This window comes from Papio anubis, chromosome 19, assembly GCF_008728515.1.
Source record: "Papio anubis isolate 15944 chromosome 19, Panubis1.0, whole genome shotgun sequence".
Lineage (NCBI taxonomy): Eukaryota > Metazoa > Chordata > Mammalia > Primates > Cercopithecidae > Papio > Papio anubis.
Window position 1 is genome coordinate 55,977,199 of NC_044994.1, and position 23,871 is coordinate 56,001,069.

At 44.2% G+C, this 23,871-nt stretch overlaps 1 protein-coding gene across 1 annotated transcript in view; it reads right to left on the reverse strand.

Annotated features, from left to right (window-relative positions):
• The window catches only part of KDSR (3-ketodihydrosphingosine reductase), a 35,960-nt gene extending 13,903 nt beyond the window's left edge, over positions 1–22,057 (reverse strand). The window contains exons 1-6 of the mRNA XM_003914453.5: positions 21,791–22,057; positions 18,213–18,302; positions 15,209–15,265; positions 11,076–11,141; positions 10,782–10,877; positions 5,569–5,760 (exon numbers count right to left, since the gene is read on the reverse strand). Coding sequence (XP_003914502.1) covers positions 5,569–5,760; positions 10,782–10,877; positions 11,076–11,141; positions 15,209–15,265; positions 18,213–18,302; positions 21,791–21,898 — 609 coding nt within the window. The 5' untranslated portion in view covers positions 21,899–22,057. The remainder of the gene's footprint in view (positions 1–5,568; positions 5,761–10,781; positions 10,878–11,075; positions 11,142–15,208; positions 15,266–18,212; positions 18,303–21,790) is intronic.
• Positions 22,058–23,871: the final 1,814 nt, after the last annotated feature.

Genomic DNA, 23,871 nt, shown 5'->3' on the forward strand with positions numbered 1-23,871 from the left:
TACACTTGTGTGCCTCACCACCTCGCCTGCACACTTTGCGCTTCACACCCCCACTCACACACACAACCCCAACAATTCCAGCAGATTCTTCTGCTGTTGGCCAGGACACACCCTCCCACAGATTGCTCAGCCACAGCCCTGCTGCACACACACTTATCTCGCCCTGCCAATTAGCAACTCTAAGAGCAATGGTTCATACCATGAAAATCTCTTTGCCATGATTTTTATTTGGTATTGGCTCACTTTTTCATCCCTAGGAACACACCTAAGGGATCTGGAAGCAGAGAGGCAGCTGACAGATCAGCCGCTGCACATCTTCAGGAGGGTACCCTAGGCTGAAAATCAACACCACACTGCCTAATGTGACGGCCTTTAAGAGTAGCCCAGGGGCCGGGCACGGTGGCTCATGCCTATAATCCCAACATTTTGGGAGGCCAAGGCGGGCGGATCACCTGAGGTCAGGAGTTTGAGACCAGCCTGGCCAACATGGTGAAACCCTGTCTTTAGCAAAACTACAAAAATTAGTTGGGTTTGGTGGTGGGTGCCTGTAATCCCAGCTGCTCGGGAGGCTGAGGCAGAAGAATTGCTTGAGCCCGGGAGGCGCAGGTTGCAGTGAGTTGAGATCACACCACTGTACTCCAGCCTGGGTGACAAGAGGGAGACTCCATCTCAAAAAAAAAAAAAGAGTAGCCCAGAGTCTCATCTCATGCAGCCCTTTTCTTCCCTAGTTCCTTCAGTGAAGCAGTTTTGAGGGCTTTAAGGGAAGCTGCAAGGGGAAGGAGAAGCACGCACAGGCCTGCAAGCAGAAGATCCAGGCCAGCCATCCTGGAAAGTGCAGTCGTGAAAGTGAGATGTCTTTGTGGGTTCCATTCCAGCGCAATTAGGGCGTGGGACAGCCCATCCACTGGGCATCACCAGGGCATGCAGCTTCACAGCCCAGCCATGCTCATAAATAGCTCTGGACTGGGGCCAGGTAATGAAGCAGATGAGCCAGAAACTCGCTTCCACTTGTTTTTGAGATAGTGACTTAGGAAAACCTCGTCTCCCCAGCCTTGCCCTCCACTGTGCATAGACCAGAGAAAAACACCACAAAAATTCCAGCGAGTTGTCATTAGGCAGCCCACATCAAGACTGACACTGACTGGCCAGAAACTCACGATTGCGCTGCCCCTCTGCCTTCTCTCTCATGGTAAAGGAGGTGCTGGCTCCAAAGCCAATGGAAGACAGGATTACACAGCAGTGCTTCTCAAAATCAAGGTTATGGCTGCATTGCCAAAGGTTAAAACAGCTTTTCAGAGCAGCTTCTTCATGAGGTAGGAAGACAGATTGCTGGGCTTGGGAGAAACCAGTCCAATCGCTTCTAGATTGGTATTGTCGCTACGCCATCCAACCAAATGACTCTCCCAGTCTCTGGCTGGACACCTCCAGTGGCTAGTCACCTCACCATTTGCATATTCTTTTATTTATTCATGCAACAACGAGCACGTATTGAATTACTTCTACATGCCAGTATTGTTCTAAGAACAAAGCATAAGGTTAAGATTCTAGTTTCCTGAAAGTCTTGGTCAAATAACTTGCTAAAATCTGAATATACTAAACCACATCTACACCTTCTTTTAATCTACTGAGCTCATAACCCTGTCATAAACAAAAATGAGGGCAGTCTGGCTTTACTTGTTCTTATAAGGCAATGCTAGCTCCCTGAGATCACCACTCTAAGAACAGATGAGCCAGGTCCTCACTGAGTCCCCTGCTGCCTGGTCACTGCTTCTCCTCATCCCTGTTGCCTGACCATTCTCTGTGTCCCTCACTCGGCCCCACGCCCATCCTATTACTTCCTCCCTTCTCTCTGGCCTCAACCTCAAACAGAAAGACAACTGACCACTTGTTCAAAAACCGATTTGTGGGCCGGCTGCAGTGGCTCACACCTGTAATCCCAGCACTTTGGGAGGCCAAGGCGGGCAGATCACCTGAGTGTAAGATCAGCCTGGCCAATATGGTGAAACCCCATCTCTACCAAAAATACAAAAATTAGCCAGGCGTGGTGGTGGGCACCTGGAATCCCACCTACTTAGGAGGCTGAGCCAGGAGAATCGCTTGAACTAGGGAGGCAGAGGTTGCAGTGAACCAAGATCACGCCACCGCACTCCAGCCTGGGTGACAGAGTGAGACTCTGTCTCAAAAAAAAAACAAACAAACACAGATTTGTTATTAAAATAATCCACACAGGATGTGCTGTTCCCCATTCCATCAAAACAAAGACGGTGGGGGCTGGAAAGATTACGGCTGTGTACACGAAACTCCGGAATTTAAGCTTTAACTTACTTTCAGACCACAGAGGGAAGAGATGGGAGGAGAGGGGCATGATCAGGGTGGGAAAAGCAGAAAAGGGAGCATCAATTTTTTTTTTGTTTTTGGCTTGGTCTCTGCTACCGCATCTTTAGCTATAACACACCTCAGAAGTCTGTTTTCCAAAAGATGAACTTTTAAAATCTTTACATTTCTTCCTAAAAGACTGAGTAAAAAAGACCAAAAAGTGCCAACGATGCATTCTTTCAAAATTACTCATGGTACCCATAACAATGCCAGGGTCCTACCTTAGTTTGGGGGCAAAGGGAGGTGGACAGAGAGACTTCAAAGTTAATTAAACCCAAAGAATTGTTACAAATATTTAGAGGCCAGACGCAGTGGCTCACACCGCCTATAATCGAAGAACTTTGGGAGGCCAAGGTAGGTGGATCACCTGAGTCCAAGAGTTCAAGACCAGCCCGGGCCACATAGCGAGAACCCATGTCTACAAAAAAATTAAATAAAATAAGTAAAAAATAAACGAACAACAAAAAAAAAAACCAGCAAGGCATGGTAGGACACACTTGTAGTCCCAGCAACTTGAGAGGCTGAGGTGGGAGGACTGCTTGGGCCCAGGAGGTGGAGGCTACAGTGAGCCAAGATCAAACCACTGCATTCCATTCTGGGCAACAAAGCAAGACTATCTCCAGAAAATAAAAATTTAAAAAAAAAAAAGTATTTAGAGTTTGAGCAATTACATAAGATTTCATTGACAAAAAACACACCTACCTTGACCAAATTATCCAGGTTTCAAAAAAATGCGACTATAATTACTGTAGGGTCACAGTAATTGGTTTGATGCAAGTTCTACTACGAACAAACTAGATTTTGATGACTGCATTTCTTTTCCCCAGAACCTACTTTTTTATGGGATACGTTCATTTTATTTTCTTTTTTTAAGTGAGGGCATTTTTAATAGAGTCCAAATAAGGACAGAAGTCATGCAGACTTGAGTGTGCAGACCGGCTACTTGCAGTATGCAAATCACACTTGTCACAGAGATTGGGGGGCTCCGTCTATACCAGCAATCCACTTTCTTTTTCCTCTTTTTTAGCATCTCTGTTCTACTTGAAGTGAAACCAGGCCACCCCGATTGTACACTTTGCTCTAAATCAGTGAATGCTGACACAGCTCTGCAAAAAGTCCTAATGGGCAGATTCTTCATCCCGCAAACACCCCTTCACCTACACGGATCCTAAGACCAAAGTAAGGGGCCGAGGCAACCAGCCAGGTGAACCAACTAGCTGGACGCATCATCTGCTGCAAAAGGACAGCAGACCTGGAGTCAAGGCTTGGATTGTGTTATGATTTCTGTCACTAAGTATGTGACTTCAAGCAACACACTGAATGTATTGAAAATGGGGTTTTCCTCTCATTAGGTGGCATTACAACATCTCCCTCACATATTTTACAAAACTGTGATAAAAATAAAATGGTGGCTGGGTGTGCTGGTTCACACCTGTAATCCCAGCACTTTGGGAGGCTAAAGCCAGAAGATTGTTTGAGCTTAGGCGTTTGAGACCAGCTTTGGCAACACAGTGAGACCCCTTCTCTACAAAAAATTTTAAAAATTAGCCAGGCGTGGTGGTGTGCACCTGTGGTCTTAGCTACTTGGGAGGCTGAGACAGGAGGATCACTTGAGCCAAGGAGCTCAGGGTTACAGTGAGCTATGATTGGGCCACTGCACTCCAGCCTGGGTGACAGAGTGAGACGCTGTCTCTAAAAAAATAAAATAAAATAAAAATAAATAAAACAGGTATTCACAAAAGGACTTTTCAAATTTGAAAACTTCAAAAGAAATACCAGTATTCTTTTTTGAAATTTCACAGCCATCAGTCCTATTGGCTAAGCATATTATAACTATCTATTATTAAGAGTATTAGGCCAATTGATAACAACAAAATCTGTGGCTGGTTCCTTTGGTATGAGAATGGCATGGTCTATCAGTCCCTACGTGGCACATAGGGGCTGTCGCTGTCCCAGCAACTCATCTGTACTGCAACACTCGTCCCATACCTAACCAATGTGGTGCTCTATCACGCACCATCAAGGTCTCTTATGGGGGTCTTCTAAATAGGGGTCAGCAAACTATGGCCCATGAGCCAGATCTGGCCCTCTGCCTGTTTTTCATAAGTAAAGTTTTATTGGAACACAGTGACAACTGTTCATTTACACATCGTCTACTACCTGCTTTCCTGCTATCACAGCTGACTTAAGTAGCTGTATTAGGCACCATTCAGCCTTTAAAACCTAACATATGTACTGTCTGTTCTTTGGTGAAAGTTTTGTCAACCCCTGATCTAAATCATCAACCAGGATTCCCAAAAGCACACTCTTACTATAAGAGGGTTGGCCACAGTCAATACCCTTCTGGGCTCTTAACATTTTAGGCATCCACTGGAGGTCTTAGCTCACATCCCTTGTGGATAAGAGGGGACGACTGTACAAAGCAATGGAAAGAACTTTACCCTGCCTTTTTCAGCATGTGATTTTTGGGTAGATACGTATGTGATGCTCTCTAAGCATTCCTGTGTGACAATAATGTGGAAGTCGGCTTCATGCAGCTGAGATGCAAAGTTGCGCTCATCATGACAAACGCTATTTTGATGCAAATGCTAACTACATCCTTCTTCCACAAAATGTTCTATTAACTATATAAATAAAAAGCATTCATTTTCCCAATATTTCTTTAAGATATAAAAATATAAATACTGGGAGAGTCAAATTATTGCTTTATTCCAACCCTCCCATTTTACAGATGAGGAAACTGAGCGCAAGTTAAATGACTTGTCTAAAAGCTAAAAATTAGCAGCTGATTCAAGCTCTTCCCTCAAACATGTACTAATTTCATGTGTTATTCAGTCATAAGGACAATCTTTGTTAAAGAAAAATCTCTATAAAATAAAGTATCTGGTTAACCTTACTCACATTCACACAGTATTAGACCAATAACACTATGAAGATATTACTAGTATTTTGCGTATTAAATTAAACAAGCAAAAATCCCATTACCATTTTGCATCTGTTGTAACTATAATCTTCATGCAACGAAAAATGTTAACTGTAAAACTCAGGGTTGAGCCAATTCTCTTTCACTAATGTCAAATCTAAAAATCTCTAATTTAATACAACAGCAAATGTAAAGAAGCTACAAAACTAAAGTGGAATGTATATTGCTGAGCAGAGAGGAATAAATACAAAAACGAATACAACTTTTACCTCCATCTGCAAAGCTTCCGCCAATCCCCTTATGGCAAACTTGGATGCAGAGTAGGCTGTGAAACCGAATAATCCCAACTGTCCTGCCTGGGAGGACACAAACACAATCCTGCCCACCCGGCGCTCCTTCATGGTGGTGATCACGGCCCGGCTGGGGTACACGCTGCCCAGGTAATTGATGCTCATTAACCTCTGCAGGGAACAAAGAGGCCACATGAGGAGTGCATGAGGTCAAAAGCCTCAAGGCTATGCTCATGGAGAATTCAGTCTGCTTTCTGGATTTCAGTTCTTCAATGCATGCTCAACTGACTGGGAAGCTCAACAGGCTTACTGAATGAACGACTGATGACATTTTGCTATAAATGAAATGTGATTTGAGACCTACCATTATTTGAAGGCTCGGGACCTACCATTTGAAGCCTGTGTCAGTCTAGTCTTGCATTCTGACCATGACAGCAGTTACGTTTTTCCTGAAAACTGGTCAAAGTTAGTTTTCTCCTTATAAAAAGTATACTGCATGTTTGTGGGTAGTACTTTCTGAAAGACCTTTTTAGGAAAGAACTTCCAAGTATTTGTAGCCCTATTGTTTTAAGCAATAAGAAAAGCACAAACAGAGTAGGAGGGTGATTAAAAGTTTTGGTTTCAAGCCTTGGCTCTCCCACTTATTGCCTATTTGATGATGAAAAAGCAAGTCAGACATTCTACTCATTTTCTCAGCTGAAAACAAGGTTAATATGGGTATGACCGCATAGGGCTGTTGCAAGGATTAAAAGAAAAAACACAAGGTAAGCGCTAGCACAGCTCTGGGTCTCAAGAACCACTGGCTCTCCCATTATGATGGGTAAGAGTACTAGTAGTATATTTTCTCCTTAACTTAAGCTTTTAATTTTAATTTTTTTTTTTTTTTGCTTTATTACTATTTTTTACTATTTTTGCTTTTTTACTATTTTACCTCTGCCTCCCGGGTTCAAGCAATTCTCCTGCCTCAGCCTCCAGAGCAGCTGGGATTATAAGCACCCACCACTAAGCCTGGCTAATTTTTTGCATTTTTAGTAGAGACAGGGTTTTGCCATGTTGGGCAGGCTGGTCTCGAACTCCTGACCTCAGGTGATCCGCCCACCTCGGCCTCCCAAAGTGTTGGGATTACAGGTGTGAGCCACTGCGCCAGGCCTAGATAATTTTTTTAAATGATGACCAGAAACACTGGAAGTGACAGGAAAAATATCTATGCTATTTAAGTTTAAAAAGCAGAAGCCAGACTGTATGCATGCTGTAACTGTAATTACTTCAAAGGTTAAGTAAAAGTACATATGCTCAGAGGGAAGACCAAAGAAATACAGAAGATCATAACTGACTGAGTTAGGATGCTGGGATTCTCATTTTTTTCCAAAAATGTGTTTTAATAACGTAATATTGTTTTGATAATAAAAATATTCTAAGCTAAGCACAGTGGCTCATGCCTGTAATCCCAGCACTTTCGGGGGCCAAGGTAGGTGGATTACCTGAGGTCAGGAGTTCAAGACCAGCCTGACCAACTTGGTGAAAACCCGTCTGTACTACAAACACACACAAAAAAATTAGCCAGGCGTGGTGGTGGGCACCTGTAATCCCAGCTACTCGGGAGGCTGAGGCAGGAGAATTGCTTGAGCCTGAGAAGTGGAGGTTGCAGTGATCCACGATTGAGCCACTGCGCTCCCGCCTGGGTGACAGAGCGAGACTCCGTCTCCAAAAAAAAAAAAAAAAAAAAAGTTCTAAAAGAATATTTGGAAAACGATGGCACACTGAACACATGTGTTTACCTCAGCTCCCTTTAGAAACCTCGCTAAAATCTCAGCAAAGAGACTCTTTTTTTAAGGCAAGAACCCACAAGAACAAAGAAAACAGGAATAAAAATAACAGCAATAACCTTTTGGAAGTTGAAGAACAGACTGACGAGGGGTAACTAACTTAGCAGACCACAAAAAACTAAAACCTAAGCGGGGAGTGGAGAAACTAAAAAGCCAGATTCTACCACAGAACCCCAAAAGGCTCCAACCACAAGAGTCTCTAGGGTGGACGGAAAGGTGGGCCGGCATGGGGCTGAGACAGGAGTAGGGACTAAGAGTCTACTTAATAAGCAATCAGCTAGAAACAGCCCAAATGACCATTGACGATGACTAGCTAAACAGAATGTGGTCAATTCATACAACAGAATATTATCGCCCTATAAAAAGGAATGAAGTACCCATATATGCTACATGTGGGATGAGCCTCAAAAACATGATGCCAAGAGAAAGAGGCCACACATAGAAGGGCACGTATCATGATTCCAATCATACTAAATTACCAGAGACAGAATACACTTTGGTGGTTGTCAGAGATCGGGTGTGGGGATGAGCAGGGACGGGGAGCAACTGCTTACCAGGTGAGGGCTGCCCTGTGGGTGATGCGTTTGTTTCAGAAGTAGGCGGAGGTGGTGGTGGCACCACATTGTGAATGTGCTAAATGCCTCTGCACGGCTCACTTTAAAAATGGTTAATTTAATGTTATATGAATTTCACCTCAATTAAAAAAAAGAATGTAGGACAATGAAAAAAAAGGAGTTAGATCTTAGATGCCTTTCCCCTCTCCGCAGGGCAGATCTGTATCCCTCTTCCAGCCTGGCAGGAGACTGCAGGTTCCGTTTCTAGGGAAAGTAGGTCTGGATAAAGAGGTTTAAGAGAAAGTCTGCCTAGACAGTGCACACAAAGACAACACCACTCTCCCCAGCTTTATTGTCACAGGAGGCTAGAAGACACTCCTCAGGGCTTCTGACCAACCCAAGAGAAAAGATTTACAGATAATGACATTGAAACTATGGCCCACAGATATGACCACACAATCACCCTTCCAAAGGATCCATTGTCAAACAGGTCCACAAACAAGCAAAGAAGTCCCAGTCACCTTGTTAGGGCCTGATTCTGAAATGTGAAAACACAGCCAAGGGCCTCCAGACTCCCAGTGAACTCTCTCACACCAAAGACAGAGCCACTGGCCTCTGAGAGAAAGTAAACACATGTACAAAGCAGAGACAATGAAGGACAAACGAATTCTTAACATCTACAGGGAGATAAGAGGGGAGATAGCACCAAGAAACCACAAAGAAAAGCATGAAAAGGAAAATTAAGGGAAGAGTATTGGGATTCCCCAAGACCATGCCCAGGCTGATGATTCACTAGAAGGTGTAAGTTCTCAGCAGATGGTCCTGCTCAGGACTAAGACTTATTACAGGGAAAGGATGCAAAGCCAAATCAGCAAAGGGAAAAGACACAGAGAGAAAAGTCCAGAAGAAACCAGGTGCGAGTTCCAACAGTCGTTGCCCAGTGGAGTCACACAGGACGTGCTTAATTCTCACACATGCCAAAGTACTGTGTACAGGCATTTCATTGTATCTATTTATTTATTTTTTGAGACAAAGTCTCGCTCTGTTGCCCAGGCTGGAGTGCAGGGGCATGATCTCAGATCACTGCAACCTCCGTCTCCCAGGTTCAAGCGATTCTCCTGCCTCAGCCTCCCAAGCAGCTGGGACTATAGGTGCACACCACCACGTCCAGCTAATTTTTGTATTTTTAGTAGAGACGGGGTGTCACCATGCTGGCCAGGCTGGTCTCAAACTCCTGACCTCAAATGATCCACCCACCTCGGCCTCTGAAAGTGCTGGGATTACAGGCATGAGCCACCACGCCCAGCGTGTGTACAGGCATTTTACATGCAAGTGAACTTCAATTAAATTAAAAACTGAAAATAATAAAGCAAACATATAACTGAGATAGAATTCATTTGAAATAAAAATCATTTCCTATCATGAGAAAATGCACCAACTGTGAGTGCACTCAACAGGCTGAGTGTCCCTTATCGAAAATGCTTGGAACAAGAAGTGTTTTGGATTCGGGTTTTTTTGGATTTTGGAATATTGTATTGTACTTATTGGTTCAGCATCCCTAATCTGAAAATCTGAAACCCGAAATGCCGTAAGAGGCATTTCCTTTGAGCATTATGTTGGCACTCAAACAGTTTCAGATTTTGAGCTGGGTGTGGGGGCTCACTCCTGTAATCCCAGCGCTTTGGGAGGCCAAGGCAGATGGATCACAAGGACAGCAGTTCCAGACCAGCCTGGCCAACACAGTGAAACCCTGTCTCTACCAAAAATACAAAAATTAGCTGAGCATGGTGGTGGGTGCTTGTAGTCCCAGCTACTCGGGAGGCTGAGGCATGAGAATTGCTTGAGCCCGAGAGGCAGAGGTTGCAGTGTGCCAAGATTGCACCACTGTACTCCAGCCTCAGTGACAGAGCAAGACTCTGTCTCAAAAAAAAGAAAGAAAAGAAAAAGATTGTTGATGCACTAGCAACTAAAAAACGTTTTCCATTTTTAAAACATTCCAGGCCAGGTGTGGTGGCTCACGCCTGTACTCCCAGCCTTTGGGAGGCCGAGGTGGGCCAATCACTTGAGGTCAGGAGTTTGACACCTGCTGGGCCAACATGGCAAAAACCATCTCTACTAAAATAAAAAAAATTAGCTAGGTGTGCTGACATGTGCCTGTAATCCCAGCTACTAGGGAGGCTGAGGCAGGAGAATCACTTGAACTTGAGAGGTGGAGGTTGCAGTGAGCGGAGATCATGCCACTGCACTCCAGCCTGGGCAACAGAGCGAGACTCCATCTTGAAAAAAGAAAAAAAAAAAATTTCAAATCTAATGTTCATTTCTTTGGTGCTGAAATAAATAACCAAGAGAAGTTCCTTGGTAAACCTGATTAAAAATATAAACATCAATAAGATGCAGTATCTTTTTATATTGATTTGAGAACCCTAGTGAATCTGTTCTTCAACTTTTTTGGTTTCTCCTTGTTAATAATACTGATGTCTGACATGATCCAGCATCTCTCAGGTTACAAAGTACTCTCTTGAAAATATGACCTCACTGAATTGCTACAGTAATCTGTGTCAGATCAGAAGTTCCATTCCCATTTTTGCTGGTTTTCTCAGCTATAAAATGTCTAAACTCTTAAAGTTCAATGGTCATGACACTGGAACGAAAACCTTGCTCAGCTTCACCTTGTTCAGCCTTCCTCCAGAGTCTTCTAAAGCTTCCATGGACATCTGAATGCATTCATCTAATTGATTCTTAAAGCTTTTACCCGTGGCTTGCTCTGCTTTTAGTGTATGTGCTACTCCAGTGAGTACACATTTTTACTTACTTCAAAGGTACTAACTTCAAGATCTTCAAATTTTCCTGACATTGCCATTCCTGCACAATTTACAAGCATGTCCACTGGACCCAGTTTCTCCTGTGCCTAGAAAAATGTAGCAGAGCAGGCATTAAGAAACAGAGAAGAAAAACCACTCAGCAGCAAATCCATGCTGATAAATAAAATTTACAAAACTATTAAACCTATAGAGAAGTTGTGCCCATTCCAAGCCACATAGCAAAATGGCAAGAACAAATCAAAAGTCAAGCACATTGGTGAATTCCAATTAGCCCAACCTCTTACTTGTTTTATGACATTCTCTACTTGGTTATAGTCTTGAGATACGTCAACCGATATGCAAAGCACCACCTGTGAAAAAAGAAAAAAAGTGATCAAAGTTTTGCAGGTACCAAACTATTTTTTAAAGATATTTTTAAAGAAAAGATAATTCATTGAATACAGAAGGAAGCCAATATTGAATGAACAGATTTCAGTGTTTGCTGATGATGCAATTCGTAGAATCTAATTTTCTTGGCAATTTTTGGAGTTAAAACTCTGAAGAATCTTTTTAAAAATATATAAATGCTCCTCTTGAAACGCCACTAATCTATAGTGACAGAAGGCAGATCAGGGGTTGCCCACAGCCAGGCATGAGGGATGGAAGGAACTGTGAAAGGGCACAGGCCGACCCTGGGGAGTGATGGAAATATTCCATATCAGGGCCTCAGTGCTGATTCCTTCAAAGAGGAATCCTGTCCAAATGATCAAAATTCCTAAGAAAAGGAAACAGCCCTCCCTGCAAATATAACCTGCACATTCTAGTCTAGAGGGGTTGCCCTTGGTTGTAATGTATACTAGAGTGGATTTTCTCCCAACAACCTCAGATAGAAAACATTGTTTTAAAGGTAGTAGTAATTGGCTAGGCATGGTGGCTTACACCTGTAATCCCAGCACTTTGGGAGGCTGAGGCAGGTAGATCATTTGAGGTCAGGAGTTCGAGACCAGCCTGGCCAACATGGTGAAACCCCGCCTCTACTAAGAATACAAAAAATTAGCCTGGCGTGGTGGCGGGCACCTGTAATCCCAGCTACTGGGGAGACTGAGGCAGGAGAATTGCTTGAACCCGGAAGATAGAGGCTGCAGTCAGCCGAGATCGCGCCACTGCACACCAGCTTGGGTGACAGAGTGAGACTCTGTCTCAAAGAAAAAAAAAAAGGGCAGTAGTAATCATATGATTAATTTTAAAACATGCCTTTTCATACAGTATTAGACCAGTTACTATAAATAAAATCTATGCCACAGACAAGTGAAATTTCAAAACAAAAAAATGTTAACAAGTCACACACACACACACACACACAAAGGTCCCTAGAAGCCTGGCAGGGCATAAGAAGGATCAAGCTCATTCTCGCCTGCCCCAGCCTTATCTCCATCTCCCTTCCTTGATGTGAAAGATAAGTTTCCCACCTGACCTAAAGCCCTTTGGCAGATGAAGAGGTAGAAGGTGGCATGATGAGGAAGCCCAGAGCAGAGACAGTGTTGGCAGCAGGCGAGACTGGCCTAGGCCCTGAACACTAACTCCTGGCTTCACACCATACTCCTTCCTCTATCAGATATTACAGGAATACGGGAAAAAATGGGGCAATTTACAGAGCTGCTGTTTTTCCAACGCTTGTGGGCTTCAGAGAAGGGGGGTAAAGACCACAGTCCTAGAGGAAAAACTCATGTGTGCAGAAGATGTACACAAGGATTTTTACCTGCAGCACAGACTGCAATTGCAAAGATAAAAATACAAAATAAAATAAAAAGAATGGAAACAGCTCAATAGGAAGGAACTGATGGAACAAGCTCTGGTGTACTTCAATCCTAGGCAGGAGCAATTTAAGGCAAATTTACTTAACGCACGTGGAAAGATCTCTAACACTCTGGAGGGGAAAAAGTCAATGAACACCACAGTGAAATACTATTTAAAACTCATTAGAAAGGCAAAAAGTAAAAAGTCTGTCAATACCTAGTATTGGCAGGGATGTGGCACAACAGGAACCACAGTCCTACTTGTGGGAGCTTAACCACTTTGGTGAGGTTGAACAACTGCATACACTACAGCTCTGCAATTCCTTTTCTGGGTATGTACCATTCTTGCACGTGTGCACAAAGAGAATAGTGAAAGCTTTTCTAATAGTAAAAAACAAAACAAACTAACAAAAATACTGGGAACCACCTAAATATCCACCAGTTGCTGAACTGATGAACAAAATATGGTCTATACATACAATGGAATACTATATAGTAGTAAAAAAAAAATGAACTCCAACTTTATACAGCAACATAAATGAATTTTTCAAATTTTATTTATATATATATATAATTTTTTTTTTTTTGAGATGGAGTCTCCTTCTGTCACCCAAGGGGTACAGTGCTGCGATCTTTGCTCACCTCAAGCTTTGCCTCCCAGATTTAAGCGATTCTCCTGCCTCAGCCTCCCTCCTGAGTAGCTGGGATTACAGGCACAGCTATTTTTTATATTTTTAGTAGAGACACAGTTTCACCACATTGTCCAGGCTGATCTCAAAGACCTGATCTCAAGTGATCTGCCCGTCTCAGCCTCCCAAAATGTTGAGATTACAAGCATGAGCCCCTGCGCCTGGCCTTAAAAATAGTATTGAGTGGTCCGGGCGTGGTGGCTCACGCCTGTAAGCCCAGCACTTTCGGAGGCTAAGGCGGGCGGATCACAAGGTTGGGAGTTCGAGACCAGCCTGACCAACATGGTAAAACCCTGTCTCTACTAAAAATACAAAAATTAGCCAGGCGTAGTGGTGCACACCTGTAATCCCAGCTACTCAGGAAGCTAAGGCTTGAACCCGGGAGGCAGAGGTTGCAGTGAGCTGCGATCACGCCACTGCACTCCAGCCTGGGCAACAAGAACAAGACTCCATTTCAAAATAAATAAATAATATTGAGTGAAGAAATCAAGTTGCATAAGAAGCATAAAGAATGAAGTTATACAAATTTATAGAGAAAGAAAGTAGATGAGTGACTGCCTAGCTGAGAGGAGGCTGGGAGGAAATGGCAAGTGACTGCTAATACAGACGGAGATTCTTCATGGGGTGAGGAAAACGTTCCAAAATTGATTCTGGTGATAGTTGCGCAACTCTAGGAATATATTAAAAATCATTGAATCATATACTTTAAATGGGTCAACTGTATGGTATGTAAATTGTATTTCATAAAGCTGCTAAAAAATAAGAATGATATAATAAAAGAAGTAGAACTAAATATATTGGCCAGGCACGGTGGCTCACACCTATAATCTCAGTACTTTGGGAGGTCAAGGAAGGCAGATCACCTGAGGTTGGGAGTTCAATACTAGCCTGACAAACATGAAACCCATTCTAGTGGGGAATACAGCGCAACGGAAGCCAGGGCGCGGCGGACATGCACCTGTAATCCCAGCTTACTGGAGGCTGAGGCAGGACCCTTGAACCCAAGAGGTGGAGGTTGTGGTGAGCCAAGATGGCACCCAACTGTACCCAGCGTGCAGACAGAGAGACCCCATCTCAGAAAACAAAAAAAAAAAAGAACCAAAGAACAGATGACATAGAAAGAGTCATAAAAAAGAGCATGCTGGGACTAAAGAAAAGAGGGCACAGTGGCTCAACTTAAATCCTAAAAATTTTGGGCGCAGAGGCAGTAGGTAGAAAACCCGACTTAACAATTGGGAATACAATTAGCCATGCATGATGGCAGGCTTCATAATCCCAGCCATTGGGAGGCTGGAGTGGAGATCAAGGTTTATCCGGTGAGTGTAGAGGCTGCAGTGAGCCGAGCTCCACCCGCATCCCCAGCCTGATGACAGTGAGACACTGTCTCAAAAAAGAAAGAAAACAAGGCGACTAACGAAAATTAGTGCTTACATTGTCCCAGGAAATGAGAAAGAGGTAGACAAGGCTGTTGTGGGCATAGAGGTGGCTTTTATAATCTCGACTTTACTCTTGTGGGCTGGGTGATGGCCGGTGGACAAGCAATTTTGTTGGCCACGCTTTTGGCAACCGGGAAACATAAACATCATTGTATTCATCAAAAATTCCATAACCAGTTCAATGAATATTCTTTAAGCATTGTTCAAAAGTTCATTTAAATAAATAGCTCAGTTCAGAAAATTATCGCCAGTAAAACATCTCCTGGTTATTTCTCTGGACCATTTGGTGGATTGTTGAATTGCAAGGAGCCCATCCATTTTGTGTGTGTGTGCGGATATCTCCTGAGTACAGACAAATTCAAACAATTCCACCTTTTAAAAAACAGTACAATATGTTTTTAATTGGGAAAATCATGTATGCTTTCAATTAGCTATTCACAATTGAAGTAACCCTGTTTTTCCTTTATACAACTGTGCTGAGTTATACAGAAAATGCATTCTGAAGACAGAGATTTACCTGTTTATCATTAATAGAGTGCATTTCAATTTCTTTCTTTGCCTGCAGCAGCTTATCCTGAAAGCAATACAGAACAATTAGTCCTGGTGATTATCTATATGCATGCCTGTTTAATGTCAAGGAGAGAAAACAAGCAATTATTTCTATGTGTATGTATTAAATTCCAGAAAACACACTGAACAGTATCTACATTGCATAGACAGACTGGGCCACAGCCTATAAAAGAAAGAAGATGTGAAGTATGCTAAGCTATGAATAAGTGATAATAAGTTTGAAAATTAATTACAGAGAATAATAGAAAAACTGATAAACCTCAAAACCCCTGTTAACAGTACTCATTGCTGAGGCCGACTCTACAGTTCTAATAAATGTCTTATTATTTAGTTGTGATATAAGAAAAGAACAACTCTATTAATATGCAGTGCTCCCCAAAGTTGAGGGTATGTGTGACTCCCTGTCAACAGTGCTTTTTGTCCAATATTTTCTTCTATTATAAAACCAAACATAGTAAGAATCACTTTCTGGATAGACTGGGTAAACTAGGCCTGGCTACTATAAAATACTCTTAAGCAAGGTTACCCGTGTAATTGTGTAATTCTTCCAAGGTCCTAATTTTGTTTGTTTTACTTAATCACAAGAAAACAGGTATCAGATTATAGTTTCTTAATTTGCTGTAAAAAGTAACTTAAATAATATCATGCAATAGAGAGGAACCAAAGTGTAAGCGAAATCTTCCAAAAGGTAATGCAGGGTTTCTAAACCTGAATATGTCTATAATGAAATAATATTGTCCTACGACTAAAGATACATACAGCTTGACTTTGCAAAGACTGGAATTAAAAATTACATTAGAAAAGAAAGAATTTTTCAGCCACGCATGGTGGCTCACCCCTGTAATCCCAGCACTTTGGGAGGCCAAGGTGAGTGGATCACCTGAGCTCAGGAGTTTGAGACCAGCCTGGGCAACAGAGCGAAGCCCCGTCTCTACCAAAAATACAAAAACTTAGCCAAGCGTGGTGGCGAGCACCTGTGGTCCCCGATACTCAAGAGGGTGAAGTGAGAGGATTGCTTGAGCCTGGGAGGCAGAGGTTGCAGTAAGCCGAGATTGTGCTACTGCACTCCAGCCTGGGCGACAGAGTGAGACCAGGTACAGTGGCTCATGCCTGTAATCCCAACACTTTGGGAGGCCGAGGCAGGTGGATCACTTAAGGTAAGGAGTTTGAGACCAGCCTGGCCAACGTGGTAAAACCCCGTCTCTACTAAAAAAAGAAAAAATACATATATATATACACACACACACACACAAAAATTAGCCAGGTGTGCTCACACACACCTGTAATCCCAGGTGTTCTAGAGGCAGAGGGTACAGTGAGCCAAGATCGCGCCACTGGACTCCAGCCTGGGTTACAGAGCGAAACCGTGACTCAAAAAAAAAAAAGAATGAATTACTCAACACCACAGGTTCTTCATTCAGCTCATTCATTTCTAGCAATGCAAAGGCCCCATGTGAGCTCCTGAGGGCCTGAAATGCTGGCCTTCTTTGCCTCCACTTTTATTTACTTGCATCAAAACTGGTGTTTAAAACTCACAAAATGCCATTTCATTAAATTTGTGTTTTCATTTATGTAAAGTGGCTTCAATGCCAAAGCAAATTCATTGTTAGAAAAGTCAAGCTATAAATATAAGGTAGCTAATTTTGCCGTTCTTGGTTTGTAAAAGAAATTACAGACGTCCAGGCCAGGCGTAGTGGCTCACACCTGTAATCCCACCACTTTGGGAGGCCGAGGCGGGCGGATCACAAGGTCAGGAGTTCGAGACCAGTCTGGCCAATATGGTGAAACCCTGTCTCTACTAAAAATGTAAAAATTAGCCAGGTGTGGTGGTGTACGCCTATAGTCCAAGCTACTCAGGAGGCTGAGGCAGGAGAATCACTTGAACCTAGGAGGCAGAGGTTGCGGTGAGCCAAGATCATGCCACCGCACTCCAGCCTGGACAACAGAGTGACATGCTGTCTCAAAAAAAAAAAAAAAAAAAAAAAGAAAGAAAGAAAGAAATAATAGAGGTCCAAGCCTAAGTCTGCGACATTATTTAAATTTCCCCCCAAGGCCCTTCCTGGCCTGCCATTCTTACTGGGTCCTGTCCAGCCCTCCACCCACTTGAGCAGTTACCATACTATCACCCTCCTTGCACATGGGTGAGTCCAAGGTCCCCACAGAAGTATGCCATGCTGACATTCCCAGGCTCTCCATCATTCCTCCCTTCATTTCTTCATTCAACAAACATGTCTGAGCATGTGCTATGTGCCAAGCACTATGCCAGGCATAGAATTGCAGCAGCGGACGAGCCAGCTCTGAGGTCACTTTCCTCCAGTCCCCATATGGGGAGCAAGAGGACGTCATGACAGTTCACGTGCACACAGTGTCACTGCTTTGTGGTCTAAAAACAACTCTGGCAAGACAAAAACAAGCCCTGACAAAAAATAAAAACAGATTCTGTGTTGACTTGATACAGAAAAACACATTTTGCTAAACTTCTAGGGAGGGACGAGGTTCCTCTTTGGTGTCTAGATTTCACTAAAGATATCCATCATGTCTTAAGCAAATCATAGGGAAAAATTATAGAGAAACACCTACACACCTTCGGATATCAGCTCTAGAATCACTGCTTCCAGCACTTTAGGCCTGGCTGAGGGGCCCTCCCTGGCTTCCTATGGCCAGGTGTGCTCCTTAAACTAGACCTTGGCCTCTCCCACCTCAGGATCTGCAGTATCTATGACGTTGTCGCCTAATATGCCAATGGTACTAAATAAATACTTGTGGGGCCGACCTGATTTCAATAGAGAAGTGTTTGGCCTAAATACAAGAGAGAATCAGTAGTTCAAGAAACACATCTCACACCAAGGAAGAAGCGCTTTCTAGGTGAATGCTAAGACGTTTAGCACAGCCTCTTTGACTAATTTCGAGTTGAAGAAGTCAGTCAGTAATAATGAATCTAGAAGCCTCACCTCATTTCGTGCAACCAGAGTTATAAAGGCTCCTTGTTTATAGCACTCAATGGCAATGCACTTCCCGATGCCACTGGAACCTCCTGTAACCTAAAACAAAATCATAAAATATTCTTAGCACTTGAAATCTCCCCTCTGTAGGAAGTTTTTTTTATAAAAAACAACTATGACAGGCTCTTGAAATGAATCTACAAGAACTAAATGGTTAGCTGTTGTTAACTTCTTCACCCCAAACTTAATGACTGGAGTAAGTGTAAGCATGAAAGATACTATCACAAGGCCTGCTGCTCTGACTGTTTTCTTATTGAACCATAAATTGCACACCTATAATATTTTTCTGAGTTCACTGGTGGAAAAGTGTCCTATAAATCTAGCTCATAAATAATATATTAGTCTGCCTCTGATTCCAAATCCAAATGACTCTTATTTCCTTAATGCACCTTTATGCAAGATTAGCTCTACAACAGATGAAAAGAATGGCCACCTGCATATATATTTGAAATGACTGCTTAGTATAAAAGTAATATACAATCACAAGGAAACTCTGAAAAGTAAAGCTCTTCTTGCCCTATTGTACCCCTGTCTACAGTTCAGCTATACCGGCTGTCTTTCAATTCCATGCACCCTCCAACCACAGTATCTTTGCATATCCTACTTCCCTTGCAAAGAATGCTCTTCTCCCCACTTCATCTGACACCTACTCGCCCATCAAATCTCAGCTCGAATATCACTTCCTCAGGAAAGGCTTCACTGTCTCCCCTGCCCCCACACCGACACACTTTTCAGCACTATGTTTCTTCTTTATGACATGCACATAATAAACAGCGCTAGATTTGTGTGATTATCTGATTCCAACCATCTCTCCCATCACCTACCCATAAACTCCATTAAAAACACCAATGCTTTTCCTGTTCCCCACTACATTCCTAGCACTTAGCATGGGGAGGGCTCAATATATATTATATATTTCACTGAATAAGTGAACAATGCAACATTATCTGTCTTCCTTTCTTTTTTTTTTTTTTTTTTTTTTTTTTGAGAGAGCCTTGTTCAGTCACCCAGGTTGGAGTGCAGTGGCGCAATCTTGGCTCACTGCAACCTCCGCCTCCCGGGTTCAAGCGATTCTCCTGCCTCAGACACCCAAGTAGCAGGGATTACAGGCGTGCGCCACCACACCCAACTAATTTTTGTATTTTTAGTAGAGATGGGGTTTCACCATGTTGGCCAGGCTGGTCTCAAATTCCTGACCTCAAGTTATCCACTCTCCTTGACCTCCCAAAGTGCTGGGATTATAGGAGTGAGCCATCGCACCCAGTCATATCGTTCTAGTCACTGTCCCATGCAAATTACATAATATTGCATAGTATTGCGTCCTGTTTTTTAAAAATTATAACCTATTATGTCAAAAAACGAAAAGGTTTCACAATATTGCATCAAATAGCTAAATCAAAACTTAAACATTTCCCTATAATCAGACATTTAGATTATTCCTAGTATTCACTGTTATACATAAATCATGCTGGGAGGAAAATCTCTGACTCCATGTTAGGATTTTAACATCATTGGGAAGTGTCTCCCATGCAAATGCACCTATCTCTATGGGACTCATAGGCATCCCTTACTTCTTTTTAGCTTCAACCTGTCATCACTGAAGAGATTTACTTGGTGGATAATCAGCCAGTTATCAGCAGAAGATTACTGTAAAAATATAGCTGTTGTTGGCCGGGTGCAGTGGCTCGCGCCTGTAATCCCAGCACTTTGGGAGACTGAGGCGGGTGATTTTCTGCTTTTTTCCTGCAATTTTACTACTGTAACTAGATAGATAACACTACTATATAAAATTGTTCTAAAAATGAAACAATTGTTATAAGTTTGTTCTTAATTATGTACAGTCTAACCATCAGCCCCCTCTCCCAACAATACCGCCCAGTCAACTCCTAACAAATCTCAAGAACAATAATTACACTTTTCACTCTTCTTATGACATTAAAAAAGAAGACACATGGTGACACCATGCCAATTATTCATGTCATTCTCACATTATTTAGAGTCTGAAATAATAATCCTGCATATTAAAGCAGGATGGTAAAAATAAGAAATTCTTCTTGGTCCACCTGAACAGACACAGCATTTATTATTTCACCTACGACCTGCCGCAGGATGGGGTTGGAAGGACTGGAGCCAAGGCTCAGTGAAACTGTCTTACAAAGAAGGAATTCCAATTTTCATTCTGCGTTTAACTTTACTTTTTGCAAAGTTATGCTCTATAAACACAAGCTCTGAAAGGATCCAACGTTCAAAGCCATGCTTTTGAGGCAGCAGTTCTCTTGCGGATGTAAAACTTTCAGAATTTAGTGTGTCAAGTTTTGCCTTTCTCCTTATTTGTTTTTTGTAATGAATCCACACTCTTTCCCCCATTAGGAACAGGAGGTGTTGGAAAAAGCTAATAGCTTACAAAGGAGAAATTAAAGAGATACATTTTCGCATTCACAAACCCTTCTACAGATTTAAAGCACACTAAGAGAAATGACCATCTTATCTTACACCAGCTCAGCAGGGAGGCTCCGATCTCCGGTGCAGAGATAGGACAGGAAGAGGTGTGCGGCCAGCTTTGTAATCAACCCTCCTTATTCCTAACTCCCCGATTCACTATGCCTCGGGATTGGGAGATCCAAACAAGAAAGCTGGTGAGAAAGCCACTGCAAACGGGGAAGTGCTGGGCGCAGGTAACGAGGCATTCTCTCTGTTTAAGAAAGGTGCCACATTTGTACAACAGGGATCGCTGAATATGCGAGCTTCCGCGAAGAAACAAAAGACACCCATCCACCTCTCCTTCATTCTTCGCACACTAGCCCTGTCATTTAGCTCATCCTTCCCACTAGGAAACAGCAAAGGATTGCATTGGAGCAGCAATCAGCAGATGCCACGCTGAGCTCAGAGACAAGCAGTGTAGACGGGACAGGCGTCCCAATACCGCTAAGCCACCACCGCCAGCCCGCTGGGTTCTGAGCAGTTTCCCCAGGTGAGTCACTTCCTGGAATCCTCTGGCAGCGGCTCTTCCAGTCACTCGCACAGGCCATCTTCCAGTTCCGAGCTGCCTCGGCGGGTCCCGGTGGCTGGGACCCCACCTCCCCGCTGTTTGCCCCCGCCCGGGACCGTGCGCTGCACCCTGCGCACCACCGACCCCTGTGTTTTGGCAAAGTTTCTCAGCCTCTCTGTGCCTCAGTTGACTCATCGGAAAAACTGAGGACAAAACATCCACATCCCAGGGATGTTGCGTGGATTCACGAGCAGCCACCGAACCCCTGGGCCCCGGGAACCCTGCGGCTGGCGCGGTCCCCCGTCGCACGCTCTCCCGCCCTAGGAGGAGCCCGAGGCAGTGGAGGGCGGGTCCGCGAGGCCGGGTGCCGGGGCCGGGGCGAAAGCGCCGGGGTGGACGGCGGCAGGTGACCTTCCCCATTTGGCCATGCCTTCCTGGGGACCGCGGCCTGGAAAAAGGGACGCAGGCGGCGCGGCCTGGGCGGCAGAAAGGCCGCGCGGGCGGGGAGGTCGGGGCGCAGCAACAGGAGGCCACTCACCACCACATGCGCCCCGGGCAGGGCGAGGGGCTTGGGGCTGATGAGCGGAGACACCATGTAGAGCAGCAGCACGAAGGCCACGAGAAAGGCGGCAGCCAGCAGCAGCATCGCTCCGCGGGGCCCGGGGCCCGGAGCGGCCGGGCGGGGGGCGCCAGGCGGGGCGCGCAGGGCTGGGCGGCGGCGAAGCGAGAATCACGCGCGGTGGGCGGGCGACTGGAGTGTTTGGGTTTGCGGGCCGGGGCGGGCCGCTGCGGAGGGGAAGAGGAGGAGCCGGCGCGGGCACCACCCAGGCGGGGCGGTGCTTCCAGGGGACGCGTAGGCTGCCCCCGCCGCCACCTCCGGAATCGCCTCTGGGGGGTCGCCGGGTGTCTCCCACCACCACCCCTCGGGACGGGGCCCACAGTCCGCAGCCTCTCCCGTGGAAACCGGGCCTCCCGTCCCTGAGCGCTGCGAGCGGGCTCTGGGCATCGCCTAATGCGAGCGCTCCGGGAAAGGCTGCGAAGACTGGCTCTTCGGGGGCTCGAGTGGCTTCTTAGGACCCCGCAGGGCGGGGTTTCCAGGCCTGCCACGGCCTCCAGTGTGGGCGTGACAAGCGCTCCTCCCCGGAGTTCCGCCCTCGGCTTGGGACCACCCGCCGGGATGCTCGGAGGCCCTGGGGCATCGGAAAGGGCGGCTGGAGGCTCCCGGAGCCGGATCAGCCTGGAGCCCGGCGACTACGCTCTGAAATCCTGTGCTCCATTCCGTATTTTCTTGGCGTTCTTAGAAGATGGTCACAGCCCACTTTCGCTTTTCAGAGGACCTGAAAGCCTTAACTGGGAGTTCTGAGAAATCACCAAAGTAATTCAATTTCATTGAGTTCAGAGTTCATCTTTACCAAGCAGGTTCAAAACAAATAAACAACAAACGCAAACAACTCAGCTTTATTAAGGTCTCATTCACATACTATACCATACAATTCCCGATTTAAAGTGCATAATAGGCCGGGCGAGGTAGCTCAGGCCTGTAATCACCGCCCTTTGGGAGGCCAAGGTGGGCGGATCACTTAAGATCAGGAGTTCGAGACCAGCCTGGCCAACATGGTGAAACCCCGTCTCTACTAAAAATACAAAAATTAGCTGGGCATGGTGGCATACGCTTATAATCCCAACTACCTGGGAGGCTGAGGCAGGAGAATCACTTGAACCCGGGAGGCAGAGATTGCAGTGAGATCATGCCACTGCACTCCAGCTTGGGCGACAGAGCAAGACTCCGTCTCAAAAAACAAAAAATAAAAATAAAGCTCATAATAAATTGTTTTTAATATAGTCACAGTTGTGGACCCATCACTACCATAAATTTTAGAACATTTTTGTCACAACCCCCCAAAATCCTATACTTATTAGCAGTTACCACCCATTTCCTCCCAAGCCCTGCCCAAGCCTAAGCAATCCCTCATCCTTTCTGTCTCTATAAACTTGTCTATTCAGGATATTTCACATAAATGGAATCTCATAATGTGTAGCCATTTTCATCTTATCTTTCACTAACTGTAATGTTTTTAAGGTCCATCCATGATATGAACTACATGTTAATACTTCATTTCTTTTTATTGCCAAATAATACCCCATTGTATGACTATACCACATTTTAACTTTCCACTCATCAATTGAGGAATATTTAGGTTGTTTCCACTTTTTGACTATTAGAATTATGCTAACTGTAAATATTCATTTACAGGTTTTTGTGTGGGCATATGTTCCATTTCTCTTGGGTATATGCCTAGGAGGGGAATTGCTACATCTTATGGCAACTCTATGTTTAACTATTTGAGGAACTGCCAGAATGTTTTCCAAAGTGACTACAACATTTTGTGTTCCCACCAGCAGTGTATGTGGGTTCCAATTTCTCTACATCTTCACTAACACTTGTTATCATCCATCTTTCTGATTATAGCTTTTTTAGTTGGTGCGAAGTGTCATTGTGATTTTAATTTGCATAGAGGCACATATTTTTGTTTGCTTACTTGCTTTTCATTTTTGTTGTTGTTTCTAGAAATACTAGGGAGCTAAGGAGAAAAAAAGTTTTTGTTTTTCTTTTTTTCT